The 13,465-nt window shown below is 41.7% G+C and overlaps 1 protein-coding gene across 1 annotated transcript; it reads right to left on the bottom strand.

The window, feature by feature from the left end:
• Positions 1-11,206: 11,206 nt before the first annotated feature.
• Positions 11,207-12,428, bottom strand: LOC105054147 (arogenate dehydratase 3, chloroplastic). The gene has a single exon (XM_010935589.3). It carries the CDS (start codon positions 12,366-12,368, stop codon positions 11,298-11,300), a length of 1,071 nt encoding a protein of 356 aa, XP_010933891.1. The 5' UTR covers positions 12,369-12,428; the 3' UTR covers positions 11,207-11,297.
• Between the last annotated feature and the right edge of the window lie 1,037 nt (positions 12,429-13,465).

The following is a 13,465-nucleotide window of genomic DNA, read 5'->3' as shown; positions in this document are numbered from 1 at the left end:
AAGAATCGAAAGATTCTCATCTGATTTTTTTTTATCTCACAGATTTTTTCGAAGATACTTTAGATTAGACTGCAGCCTACTTCCAGCTCGACTTCTTCTGATTTGCCCCATTCTCAAATTTTTGAGCATTATAGCAATAGATTGACGCTAGAAGAAGGGCTTTTCTGATCTTTCTTGTGAAAAAGATGGTCAAAGGACGAGCACAGAAATCCTCTCCGTCCTCTCCTGAAGAAGTGCTAGAGGCACCATAACAGTCATCAATTCCTGTTGATCTCCAATAATTCAACTTTCTTATTCATCAAGTTCAAATTCTAACAACAGCTGCTTAGCAGCTATTCAACAGCTTCAAAAGAAAGAGCAGCAACAGCAAAAAGAAACTCCTCCTCTGAAAGCTGTCTTAACACAGCCATCAACCAGCCCATCAAGATGAACACCACATTGATGATGAGGCTAATGGTGAATCTGTCCTCAACACTGTGAAAATCCAGTCAGGAGGTGATCTAGAGCACAAGATCCTGGATCTTGAGAAATACCTGATGGAGATCCAGATAGGAGGTCGATCTCAAAATAAAAATAACTTTAATCTCCAATCTCCTTTCTTTCATAAAATTCTGAATGAGCCGGTCTCAAATCGGTTTAAAATGCCCTCGATCGAATTCTTTGATGGCTCCACTAATCTGATGGATCATATTGAGGGCTACAGAGCCCTCATGACTTTACAAAGGACTTCTGATGCCCTACTGCACCTTGCTTTTCTTGCTACCCTCAAGAAAGCAGCGAGGGTATGATTTTTTGAACTCTCATAGGGGTCTATTTCTTCTTTTGAGTAGTTCGGAAGGCTGTTTGTTATATATTTCGGTACTAACCGACCTCATCTGAGGCACACAGATAGCTTATTTTCTATTCAGCAACAGGAGGGTGAAGACCTCTGAAAGTATGTGGCTCGCTTCAACGCAGCCACTCTGAAAGTAAAAAATTTTAAAGAGGTAGTTGCTATGTCTGCCCTAAAGAGAGGACTCCAGAGCAATCGTTTGATCTTCTTTTTGAATAAAATTTTTTTAAATACTTATGATGAGATGCTCGATCGAGTATGAAAGTATGCTCAGACAGAAGAAGAAAAAGCTATTATCAGGCAAGCCAAGAAAAATAAAAATGAGAAGAAGCAATCGAGAGAAGATGATGGAGATCAGCAGGTTAGAGGCTCCGACCAATCTTAGAAAAATTCGAGTTCAAGAAGTCCATCTCGGTGTTTTGACTCCTATGCTCCTCTGACTGTCCTCCGAGCACAGATCTTGATAGAAATCGAAGGGGAAGGATATCTCCAGAAATCCGATCCTATAAAGGCTCCGCCATCGAGTATCGGCCTCAGGCTGAAGGTAGCCCTGGGGATCATAACCGACCAACGGTAGGAGTCATACATATGATATTTGGTATCCCACAAAGCACTAGTGATCCATCTCCCAAGAGGCAAAAGATAGAAGAAATTATCTCTTTTTTTGAAAATGATGTAGAGGGGATTCAAACCCTATATAATAATGCTATTGTCATCTTCATGACAATAGCAAAATATAATGTAAAAAGAATTCTGGTTAATAATGGAAGCACTATCGATATATTGTTCTATAATATATTCTCAAAAATAAATTTGATAGGTCTGCTAAAATAGGTCGGTATCCCACTCATCGGGTTCTCAGGAAATCCCATAGTTGTTGAAGGAGAAATTACTCTATCGATTACAGCAGGAGATGAACCAAAGCAGTCGACAGTATAGCTCGCTTTTCTAGTGGTTAAAGTCCCATCTGCTTACCATGCTATTCTTGCCCAATCTGATCTTAATGCTCTCAAAGCTATTATCTCCACGTACCACCTACTAGTATGATTCCCGACTAAGGAAGGAACTGGAGAAATGCATGGAGATCAGATAGTAGCTCGGCAATATTTTATGATCACCTCTAGGATCAAACAACCCGCAAAAGGTGTGCTAGTTAATGTGTTAGATCCAATAGATGAGGTCAAGAAAAACCAAGGTGAGCCTGTTGAAAAGCTAGAAATTATTTCTTTGGAAGATGACCAGGGGAAAATAGTTCAGATCGAAACAAATCTTAAACCCGATCTGAGAGATAGGATGATCAAGTTTCTCAGGGCAAACACTAACATATTAGCCTAGTTAACTTTTGACATGCCTGATATTTCTACTGACGTGATTATCCACAAACTGAATGTTGACCCAAAGTTCAGACCAGTTCAGAAGAAGAAGAGGAGTTTTGCTCCAGAAAGGCAAAAAATCATTGATGAAGAAGTTGATAAGCTCCTGAAGGTGGGATTTATCAAAGAAGCTCATTGTCGAAGTGGATAGCCAATGTTGTTACATTCAAAAAGGCTAATGACAAATAGAGAATGTGTACTGACTACATCGATCTCAGTAAAGCCTGTCCAAAGAATAATTTTTCTCTATCGAAGATTGATCAGCTAGTGGATGCCACTTCGGATCACAAACTTTTCTGTTTTACGGATGCTTTCTCAGGATATTACCAGATCAGAATGGCTCCCAAAGATGAAAAAAATACAGTCTTTGTCATCAAAAGAAGTTTGTACTGTTATAAAATGATGTCTTTTGATTTTAAAAATGTAAGTGCGACATACCAGCATCTCGTCAACAAGATTTTCAAGCACCAAATCGATTGAAATATGAAGGTTTACGTTGATGATATGTTAGTGAAGAGCACCAAGGAAGATCGGCACATCATCGATTGGGAGGAAGTATTTGGAGAGCTTAGAAAGTATCAGATGAAGCTAAATCTAAACAAGTTTGCTTTCGGAGTGATCTCAGATAAATTTCTTGATTTTCTTATAAATCAAAGAGGAATAGAAGCCAATTTTGAGAAGATCCGTGCATTGTTAGAGATGAAATATCCGACCATCATCAGAGAAACCCAATAGCTCACGGGACAAGTCGCAGCCCTTAGTCGATTCATCTTTAGATCGATCAAAAGGTATCTCTCATTCTTCGAGATACTGAGATAGATTAAAAATTTTAGCTAGATAGAAGAAAGCTAGACTGCCTTTGAAGATCTAAAGAAATATCTCGACTCTGTACCACTTCTCTCAAAGCCAGTTGAAGGTGAAGAGTTGCACATGTGTATATCTGTTTCACCAAATGCTATTAGCTTGATCCTTATCTAGAAAGACAGGAGTATTCAAAGGTCGATCTATTATACAAGCAAATTATTGCAGAATGTTGAGATCCGATATAAAAAGATTGAAAAGATGATATATGCTCTGATCACATCAGCTCGATGACTTCGTCCATATTTTTGAGCTCATACAGTTATAGTACTGATCGATCAGCCATTGAGGTCAGTATTGCAACGAGTCGACACATCGAGTCGGATTGCTAAATGAGCCATAGAACTTAGCGAGTTTGACATTCAGTACCAATCTCGGTCTGCAATAAAAGGCCAAGTATTAGCTGATTTTATTGTGGAGTGCACTATTCTTAATGATAGGTCAACTCCAGAAAATCTTAAAAATCTTGATAATAATGATTCATTCTGAATTCTGCATGTGGATGAAACTTCAAATTCTTAGAAAATTTGTGCTGCTTTGATTTTGACAAGTCCTGAGGAATTTATTATCGAGCAAGCCTTGAGATTCAACTTTAACACTTTCAAATAACAGTGCTGCATATGAAGCCCTAACTGTGGGGTTAAAGATGGCAAAAAATTTTGGAGTCAAAAAGCTAAAAATTTTTACTGACTTGTAGCTTGTCGTCAAATAGTTACGAGGTCAATTCAAAGCTAAAGACTCTGTGATGGCTTCTTTATTTACAGAATATAAAAGAACTATCGAGAAATTTTGAGAAGTTAAAAATTTCACAAATCTCAAGATCAGAGAATGTCCGAGCTGATGCCTTATCATATCTTGCTATATCAAAATTTTTAGAACTTAATCAGAAGGTCCTGATTGAGCAATTGGAGAAATTGAGTATTGAAATCTCTCTATTTTTCAGGTCGGCTATGAACCAAGCTGGATCGATCCACTCATGGATTATATAACTAAAGAAATTTTATCTGATGATCCCGTCAAGTTCAGAAGTATTAAAAGGTAAGCTCCCTGATATGTTCTCCAAAGAGATCAATTATACAAAAGATCTTATTCACTCTCTTTACTTCAGTGCTTGAGACCATATGAAGTTGATTATGCACTTCGAGAGGTGCATGAAGGAATATGTGAAAATCACCAGAGAGGCAAATTACTTGCTTATGAAGTGATTGGACAAGGCTATTATTAGCCAACTATCCAAAAAGATGCAACCGACCTCATCAACAAATACAACCAGTGTCAAAGGTACGTTAATATCCAATATCTGCCTGCTGCCAAACTCATTTTTATTACTGCACTATGGCCCTTTGCAATTTGGGAGATGGATATACCAAGACCTTTTCTAGTGGCAGCGGGTCCAAGAAAATTTTTGGTGCTTGCTATTGATTACTTCACTAAGCAGGTGGAGGTAGCGCCTCTAGCTCAAATCACTGAGAGAAAGATGCAGGATTTTGTATGAAAATCAATAATATGCCGATTTGGTTTATCTTAGATAATTATTACTGATAATGGCCGACGGTTTGATAACTTCAAGTTCAAAGAATTTCATTCTAAATTTTATATTGATCATCGGCTTACTTCTGTTGGACACCCACAATTAAATGATGAAGTCAAAGTCACAAATCGGACTATTCTCCAAGGATTAAAAATAAGACTCACAGAAGCAAAGGGGTTATGGGCTGAAGAACTTTATAGTATTCTATGGATGTACAGAACCATGTATCAAATTCCTATTGGAGAAACTCCTTTTCAACTTATCTTTGGGGTCGAAGCTGTAATTCCAGTTGAATTTGGCTTACCATCTGAAAAGGTCAAAAATTTTCATGAAACTATAAATTCTGATCAGTTGAGAATCGACCTAGATCTTTTTGAAGAAATAAGAGAGCAAGTCCACATCAAAATGGTGGCCTGTAAACAAAGAATTGCTAAGTACTACAATGCTCAGATAAAATCGAAGTCATTTCAAAAGGATGATCTCATCCTCAGACGAGTTGAAATTTTTAAGCCAGGTGAACAGGACAAGTTTGCCCCAAATTGGGAAGGACCTTATCGAATCTCTAATGTTATTCACCTAGGAGCCTATAGAATTGAAAACCTCGATGGATCTTGTATTCCTCACACTTGAAATTCTGAAAATCTTAAGAAATATTATCAATAAAAATGCTCCAAGGAGCTCATTTTTGCATGACATATATCTTATGAGAATTAAAAATCCGATCTTCGGATCGGTAAAGCCCTGAAGGATCGAAAAAGAGATAAGATCTTTCGATCTATGAAAATTCGATCTCTAGATCGATAAAGCCCTAAAGGGTCGGAAAGAAGATTAGATCTCTCAATCTATCAAAATCCGATCTTAGGATCGGTAAAGCTCCAAAAGGCCAGAAAGGAGATAAGATCTCCCAATCTATAAAAATCCAATCTCCGAATCGATAAAGCCCCGAAGGGTCAGATAAGATCTCCTGATCTATGAAAATCCGATCTCCGAATCAGTAAAGCCCTGAAGGGCCGCAAAGGAGATAAGATCTTTCGATCTATGAACATTCGATCTCCAAATCGATAAAGCCCTGAAGGGTCAAAAGGACATAAGATATCCTGATCTACAAAGATCCGATATCAGAATTGGTAAAGCTCCGAAGGGTTAGAAAGGAGATAAGATCCTTCGATCTATGAAAATTCGATCTCCGGATCGGTAAAGCTCCGAAAGATCGGAAAGAAGAAAATCTTTCGATCTTTGAAAATCTGATCTCCGGATCGGTAAGGCCCTAAAAGGTCGGACTGGAGACAATCTCTCGATCTATAAAAATTCAATCTTCAGATCGAAGTTATCTTATTAAAAATATCGATCTTCGAATTAAGGCTATCTTATTGAGAATATCGATCTTCAAATCAATGTTATCTTGGAATTCTATTGACGAACCGATCTCGGGATCCAGATTGTCTTGAACTTCTAATGAAAATCTACAGATCTCTGGATCTTGTTACATTAAAGGTCTGACCTGTTTAACACTGCATCAGATCAAGGTACATTTGAACCTTAACTTTAAATCAGTTATTAACTGGTAAAGCCCAAATTGTTAATTCTTTAGTTCTATTACGCTATGATCTTGCAAGATATGTGCAGTTATTTTTCCTTGAAAAGTTATGGAAATTGCTAAATAATAGGATTGTACACATCGGACCACAACACATTGAAAAATATTTCATTACTGCGAAAGAAGAATATAAAAAAAATGACCCACTTCAAGTCATTACAGCTCAAAAAAGAAAAAAAACCCACAATGGATCGTTACAGACTAAAAGGACCCATACCAGGTCAATACATTCCGAAAAACAAACAAGGCACAGGATAACAACGGGAGCCTTAGAGCTCTTTGGAGCTGTTTCTTTTTTAGTTTGCTCCGGCTCCTTGACGACCTCAACAGTTGCAAGGTGCTCCATACATACCACCTCGACTGTATGGGCTTCGGCTGGAGGCACCGCAGTGATTGGTTCTGCAGCAATGATCTCGATATTCCTCACCATGGTCTCCTCCCAATCTACCACCTTGGTTGATTTTTTGAATGTTTCGACATGCAGTTCAAGCTCCCCCTTTATATCCATTTCAATGGCAATCTTCAGGGTCGCCTTGGAGATATTGACTTCGAGATATAGTTTTTTTATCAGATTTCAATACTGATAAAATTCGTAGTCGTACCCCCCTCAAAACTCTCGATTACCTCCTCCTTGAACTCTTCGGAGGTCTTATACAGCTCCACCTTCGCTGTCTTATTCTATTCCTTCTTAACCTATCTCTTCAGAGCTTCTATGGCTTTTTTGTGAGCCTCATTAGCCTTAAGTGCCTCCTGTAGCCTCAGCTCCAGTTCTTTATTCTTCTCAGTCCGTATGTGCAGGTTGAAGATTTTCATTTTTTGTTCATTAATCTTTCGCTGAAGGTCTAAGAGATTCTGATTTTTTTCCTTCAGCGATGTCAGCTTCTCTTTGAGCTAAATTTTGAGTCCTTCAACATATTCAGATTCCTTCTCAGCTTTCTTTTTAGTAGCCTTCTTCTCCTCTTAGAGGATTGTCAAGTTGGCATTCATGGCTTTCTTATTTTTCAATAGATAGACCATGTTTTCATACATGATCCGAAAGTTGACGGCAACCTATAGGATAAAAATTCAGGTCAATCACATACCGATGAAAAAAAAAAGAGAAAAGAGAGAAAAAGGAGAGAGAAGAATAAGAAGAAGAACAAAAAAAGATACATGCATAAGATGCTCGCAGCCATGATTTGTGATCTCCTCCAATTTATTCTTTCAGTGTGCTTCCAAATTGACTGCCGGCAGCACTAAATCGAGAAGATCGTGATCTAACCGAGGCCGTCCTAGAAGTGACATCCACCCCATAGTATCTCCCTCAACTAAGGTCGATGGGGCTATAGCAGCAGCAGTTGCCTTTCGACCTAACTCCTTGGGAGGAGGTGGAGATTGAGAATCATCCTTTTTCCTCACCTTCATTGGTTGGTGAGGTGGAGGCTCAATTGATAGAGCCCGGAGAGTACTCTATGGACCCCGAGAAGCATCGCTTCTCTCCAAAGTGGCGGGAGAAGGAGCGACTGATGTAGATCAGGATGGTACCCGAGCAGGAGGATCTACACCTTTTGCCTTCTTCGGTGCAAGAGCAGCTACAAATGGCTTTGGTTGTTCCTTCCTCTTCTTATCCTCCAATCTGTTTGGATTGAATCTCATTTCTACGTAAGATAATTATATATTTCAAAAAAATAAAAATGTAAAAGAAAAGAAAGAGCTGGAAGCAAAATACATCGGCCTTATCCCAAGGAGAGTATAGGTTGATATCGGTATCGTACTATGCCTGATCATTTATCAGTCTGGATAGCTTGGGCACCTTGGTGGTAATCAAGGCTGAGTGAGCCTCCTCATCTTCGTGGAAGATTTCATAATTAGAGTTTCACTTGGTGTCCAGATGCCCCCATGAAGTTTCAAAACCCCATAGAATTGGAGCTCGGACAAAAAAAAAAGACTTTTTCAGCTGTAAATGGAGGAAGAAAAGCTAGGGCCAAACTTATAGTTTTTCTATGGTGAGAAGTACCACCAACCTTTTTTATATAAGTATCTTTTCAAAACAACTAGCGATCTGAATAGAGAGATCCTAAGTTCTATATGGTAGAGGCTATCCATTATTATGAATACTATTATCATTCAAATGGCATTCGGGGTCATCTAAATGGGATGAATCTTATAAAAATTGAAAATATTACAGAAAAATGGGTGCAGTGAAAACTGAAGTCTAGATTGGAAGGTTTTATCATAGAAGGCTATGCAACCTTCCGGATGTTCAAAAATCCGACCTTCCGAGTCCGACACCAACATTTCGTATTCATCGAGTATGTCATATTTTTTTTTAAAGATTCATAAGGTTCTCCTTGGTCAAAATGAATTCCTTCATTTCTGGACCAAGGTAGTCCAAAAGACCACATACAGATTTCGGACTTTCCTCATCTACAAGATCAGTATCAGAATTTTTCTAAGGATTTTCTAATTCAAAAGCTAATAAGGACCGGATCAATCAAATCTATGGGTCATCTACGACTCTTTTTTCTTTCTACCTTTAGCAAACATTTTCTCCCTAAAAGGTTTTCTGAAAGAAGACAAAAAGAGGGAATATAATGAGAACTAAAAAAGGGCTATTAGGAGGCTCAAAGAAAATAGATGAAAAAAAGGCTAGTACCTAAAGGCAACGGATGAAACATCTTTCAGAGATGAGAAATAAGCTCTTCTTTTTCATCTCCGATGAGCTTCCTACTTCTCCGACGGTCGTTGAACATGGAAGAGCCTCTAGAAACAATCCGGTAGCATCTCCGCAAGAAAACAGCAGAAATGAATAGTTGCTTGGGGGCAAAAATCTTTTGAAGGCGAATCAACAGTCTAGATGAACCAACCCCATTATAGATTTATGACATTTGGCACTGATCCAACAATCTTGTCAGGTGGTGGTTTGGCACATCTTCACCAGATTCGGCCATATCAAACCAATCCACGCTTATGTTGATTGGTCAATTAGGTGTTGACAAATGGCGCACATCTATCCAATATTTTCAGAAATGCCTTGTCAGACAATCATGATAAGAAGATTTAGCAAATCATTTTCTGAAAGATCAAGTCTCTTTTATTTCAACCAAATAATTAATTTCAACATTATCGAGATATGATGCATTTATATCAGACGATGGAATCTCGAATCGATAAAGCCCTGAAGGGCACAAGTAAAAAATCTGATCTTCAGATCAGTAAAACCCCAAGGGGCATAGGTAAAAAATTCGATCTTCAGATCGATAAAACTCCGAAGGACGTAGGTAAAAAATTCAATCTTCAGATCGGTAAAATGCCGAAGGGCACAGGTAAAAATTCGATCTTCAGATCGATAAAACTCTGAAGGACACAGGTAAAAATTTGATTTTTAGATCGGCAAAATCCCACAAAGCGTAGGTAAAAATTTGATCTTCAAATCAGACATTTCTACTTTCCATGTTCAATCTGATAACTATCACCTCAGATATAGAAAGTGGAGGACAAAGGTTAGTGCATTAAACCGACTCCAAGCCACGTGGCATCATCATATAGGATCAAGAAATCATCGATCTTAAAGTATCGAATATCGTAATACATCAAGTTCAAATTGCTAATAGGTGTTGAGGTCAGATTATTACCGACCTCAATCAAAGTACATTTGTGCTTCTTGTAGCTAGAACGTCGAGAGACTCAGGCGATAATAACTGATCTCTTTTATCTCACCTCAGCATTCAATCGAGGTCAACTGCTACAGTTTTAACAGCAATCGTCCTGTGAAAGTCTTCCGCGATCTCTACAACTAAGCTACAGTTGGCCATGATCTCGTATACAGTTGGCCACAATCTCATACAGCTAAGTATGGCCTCACTCCCAGCTAGTACGTACAGTTGTACTCCAGCTCACATATAGATGGTTCTAACCACTTAACAAATTCCTTTAACGACTTAATAAACTTTGTAACGGCCTCATCAGCCCCTCTATAAATAGAGGGCTAGAGATCTTCCAGAAATAAGTTCACATTTCCAAAAACCAAGAAAAATTTTGCCGATAGAGAACTTTATCGGTTCTTGAATAAGAACTCTAGTTCCCGCTTAGTCCCCTCTAGTTACACCCTCTTTTTGTACTCTACTACTCTTTTTCATCTTCTGTTCTCGAGATTCGAACTGACTTAAGCATCAGAGGGTCAAGAATCGAAGGATTTCCATCCGGTTTCTTAACTTATCTCGCAAGTTTTCTCAAAGATGCTTCAAATTAGACTGTAGCATACTGCCAGCTCGATTTTTTCATCCAGTTTCTTAACTTATCTCGCAGGTTTTCTCGAAGATGCTTCAGATCAGACTGCAGCATACTTCTAGCTTGATTTTTTTCTGATCTGTCCCATTCTCAGATTTTTGAGTCCCGCAACAACAAATAAAAAGGAAAGAAAGGAATCCAAACTCAAATTTAAAGTGCAATAGAATCTTTTAAGAGATCTTCTTTGGAGAAAAAATCTTGAAGGAAACATTAATTGCACGTGAAGAATATTTCCATCTCTGATCTGAGAAAAGGCTTAATTTGATATCCCAACCTTCTTATGCATAGATTCCGGTTAGCAACCTTCTGCCATTTAGCTAATGGACTAACTATTGTTGCAGTTCACCGAACTACTTAAAAAGTTTAAGAGAAGAATCGGGCGGACCTAGGAGTTGAATGGATGCTGTGTTACCAACTTCCCATGCCCGTGTCTACTACAGTGATAGGAGGCAAAATAGAACGATGGTGGATCAAGAATACACAGATCCCCCAACCCCAAGATTGTCCCAAGTTTAGGCATCTTGGCTATGGTCTCAAACTGTAGTCCAAGCATTGTTCAAAGAGACAAGATTTTAAGATCCTAATATCCTATCACAACACACTATATAACAAGAAAGTATGAATCCTAGCCCTCTTGCAAATTAATTAGTTAGGAGCTCCTCGCTAGTACTCCTCTAAAAGTCAGTTGGTAAGCAATATAGTAGATTTCATGAACCAAATCGATCTCTATATTTGTACACAAGCAAAGGAAACTTTGATTACTTAGGAAGAAGATATGCAAGCACTTGAACTTATGATACACAGCTCACGATGAAAAGAAGACGGTGTATAATCCTATTGAAGATCATAAACATTATGATCGGCCACGTAGCTGCCAAGAATACGAACAAAAACCGAAAAAGAAGAGATCTCATCGATGGCTTCCTTTACCTTGGACTCATCCGTGGAGCCCTCGAAATCTACGTACAAAACATGGGGGAAAGCCCTCAGCGACCCCTTCCCCCTCACGTCCAGTATCATCACCGGCGCCTCCCCTTCGTTCGACGAATTGATCACCTCCAGCTTCGTCAGATTGATGTTTCGTTTCGAGAATGCCGAGAGGACTTTTAGCAGAACCATCATGGACCCGCCCCGGTGGGCGACGACCAGGCTCGTCTTCAGCCCGGCACCGGCCGGTTTCTGGGGTGGTCTGGTGGCGGTCTTCGACAGGAGGAGGAAGCGGGTGACGTTCCAGGACTCGTCCTGGAGCCCATGCGCTAGGACGTCGAGGCCGTAGAGGACGGCGGCACGGGGGCTCGCAATGGCGGCGGTGTCGAGCAGGTGGTTGGAGCGGAGCATCTCGACGGCGCCGGCGGTGTCCTCGACGGGCTCGCGGAGGAGGCCGAGCTGGGAAAGGGCGCGGCCGCAGTGGGCGAGGGCCATGGGATGGCTGATGACGCGGCGGAGCTCGCCGGGGCGGACGCCGGGCATGGCGAGGAGGCAGTAGTGGACGAAGAGGTTGATCTCCTGGACGATGCGGAGGTCGTGGCGGAGGAGGAGGTCGTAGTTGCGGAGGGCGGTGCCCTCCATGGTGCTCTCCACGGGGAGGATGGCGCGGTCGGCGCGGCCTCGTTCCACGGCAGCGATCGCGTCGGCGAAAGCGCGGCACGGGATGGTGGTGCAGGCCGGGCACGCCGTCTTGGCCGCGAACTCGCTGTAGGCGCCCGGGGCACCCTGGAAGGCCACGCGGAGGCCGCCGGAGCCGTTGATCTGGGGGTGCCCATTGATGCCGGCGAGGACCACCGTCGAGGGCTTCCAACTCTTGCCGACTGGAGTAATAGAGGGTAAATCTAAAAGCTCGCCTCTCTTTTTTGTAGACGGGAATAAAGAGTTCGGAAATTTTAGAGGGGGAGCAGAAGAAGCCATGGGGAAGGGGGAGAAGAGGGGATCTGTGGAGCAATTGCAAGGAAGGAGGGAGGGGTATGGGGCGGGGGTTTGGGGGTAGGCGGGGGTCTATTGACTCTTTAAAGGGGAGTCGGCAGTGTGGTGTTGGGTGTTTGGTCCGGTTCTTGGAAAACCAAACCGGCCGAGAAATAGGTTCAAATCAATGTGAAAAATTTGGTTAAGCGGGTTGAGCAAAGTTGAGCTAAATAGGTAAATTGAACTGATGCCTTATACATGCATTAAAAAAAAAAAAAAAAAAAAATCCCCACTCTACAGTGAAGATAGCCCCGAGAGTCGAGAGCCTGCTGATGACATCAAGATCAATTAGTTGTGCCCTAATCTTTCACCTCTCGGTAGTATAAACTCAGCCTCTTTAAACCTTGCAGCTAGCAGACCTAATACAAAGGACCTCGCTCAGATTCTCCCCACATCATTTGATGATAGCTTAATGGAGGTAACACCACTCATGTCCACCACCATCTCCCCACTACCTGCCTCCTCCAACCATGCCCCCACCGAATGGAGCATCGTGGCTTTGATTTAGGTATTGTTGGGGGATACCGACCGACCGACCGACCGACCGGCCGACCGACTGGCATCCCGATCGGTTGCCCGGCTGACCGACGACGTACCGATCGACCGACGGCCGGGAGCGCCCGACTGACGGACGCCACTACCGGCCATTTAACGGTCCATCGCCGACCGAGGGTATGTCGGACGTATCTCCTCCCGACCGACTGGACTCAGAAGCCTGATAGCCGACTTACGGAAAGCTCGCCGACCGACCGGAGGAACCCGACGCCACTCTGCTGGCTGCCGACCTAGGGTCGGCTGACTCTCCCAACCGCCGTACAGCCGCCAGGCCTTGTCAGCTCTGACAGCAATATGCGGCACGGCCATTTTGGGGCATTGTCCTGCCAGGGGCATTGTCCTGCCAGGGGCATTGTCCTGCCAGAGGCATTGTCAACCTTGGTGATTTGACAGCCCCCGCGGCGATGTGACATCCCCACGGCGACTCTGACCGTCCACAGTGAGTTGACAGTTCCTCACTTGTTCGCGCCATTAATGACGGCGCCATA

The sequence above is a fragment of the Elaeis guineensis genome, chromosome 11, assembly GCF_000442705.2.
Source record: "Elaeis guineensis isolate ETL-2024a chromosome 11, EG11, whole genome shotgun sequence".
Classification (NCBI taxonomy): Eukaryota; Viridiplantae; Streptophyta; class Magnoliopsida; order Arecales; family Arecaceae; genus Elaeis; species Elaeis guineensis.
The sequence above is the reverse complement of the archived record's forward strand: the minus strand, read 5'-3'. Positions and strand labels throughout refer to the sequence as shown.

Coding starts and splice junctions, on each gene's coding strand:
- LOC105054147 (XM_010935589.3), bottom strand. CDS start 12,368: ATGGCTTCTTCTGCTCCCCCTCTAAAATTTCCGAACTCTTTATTCCCG.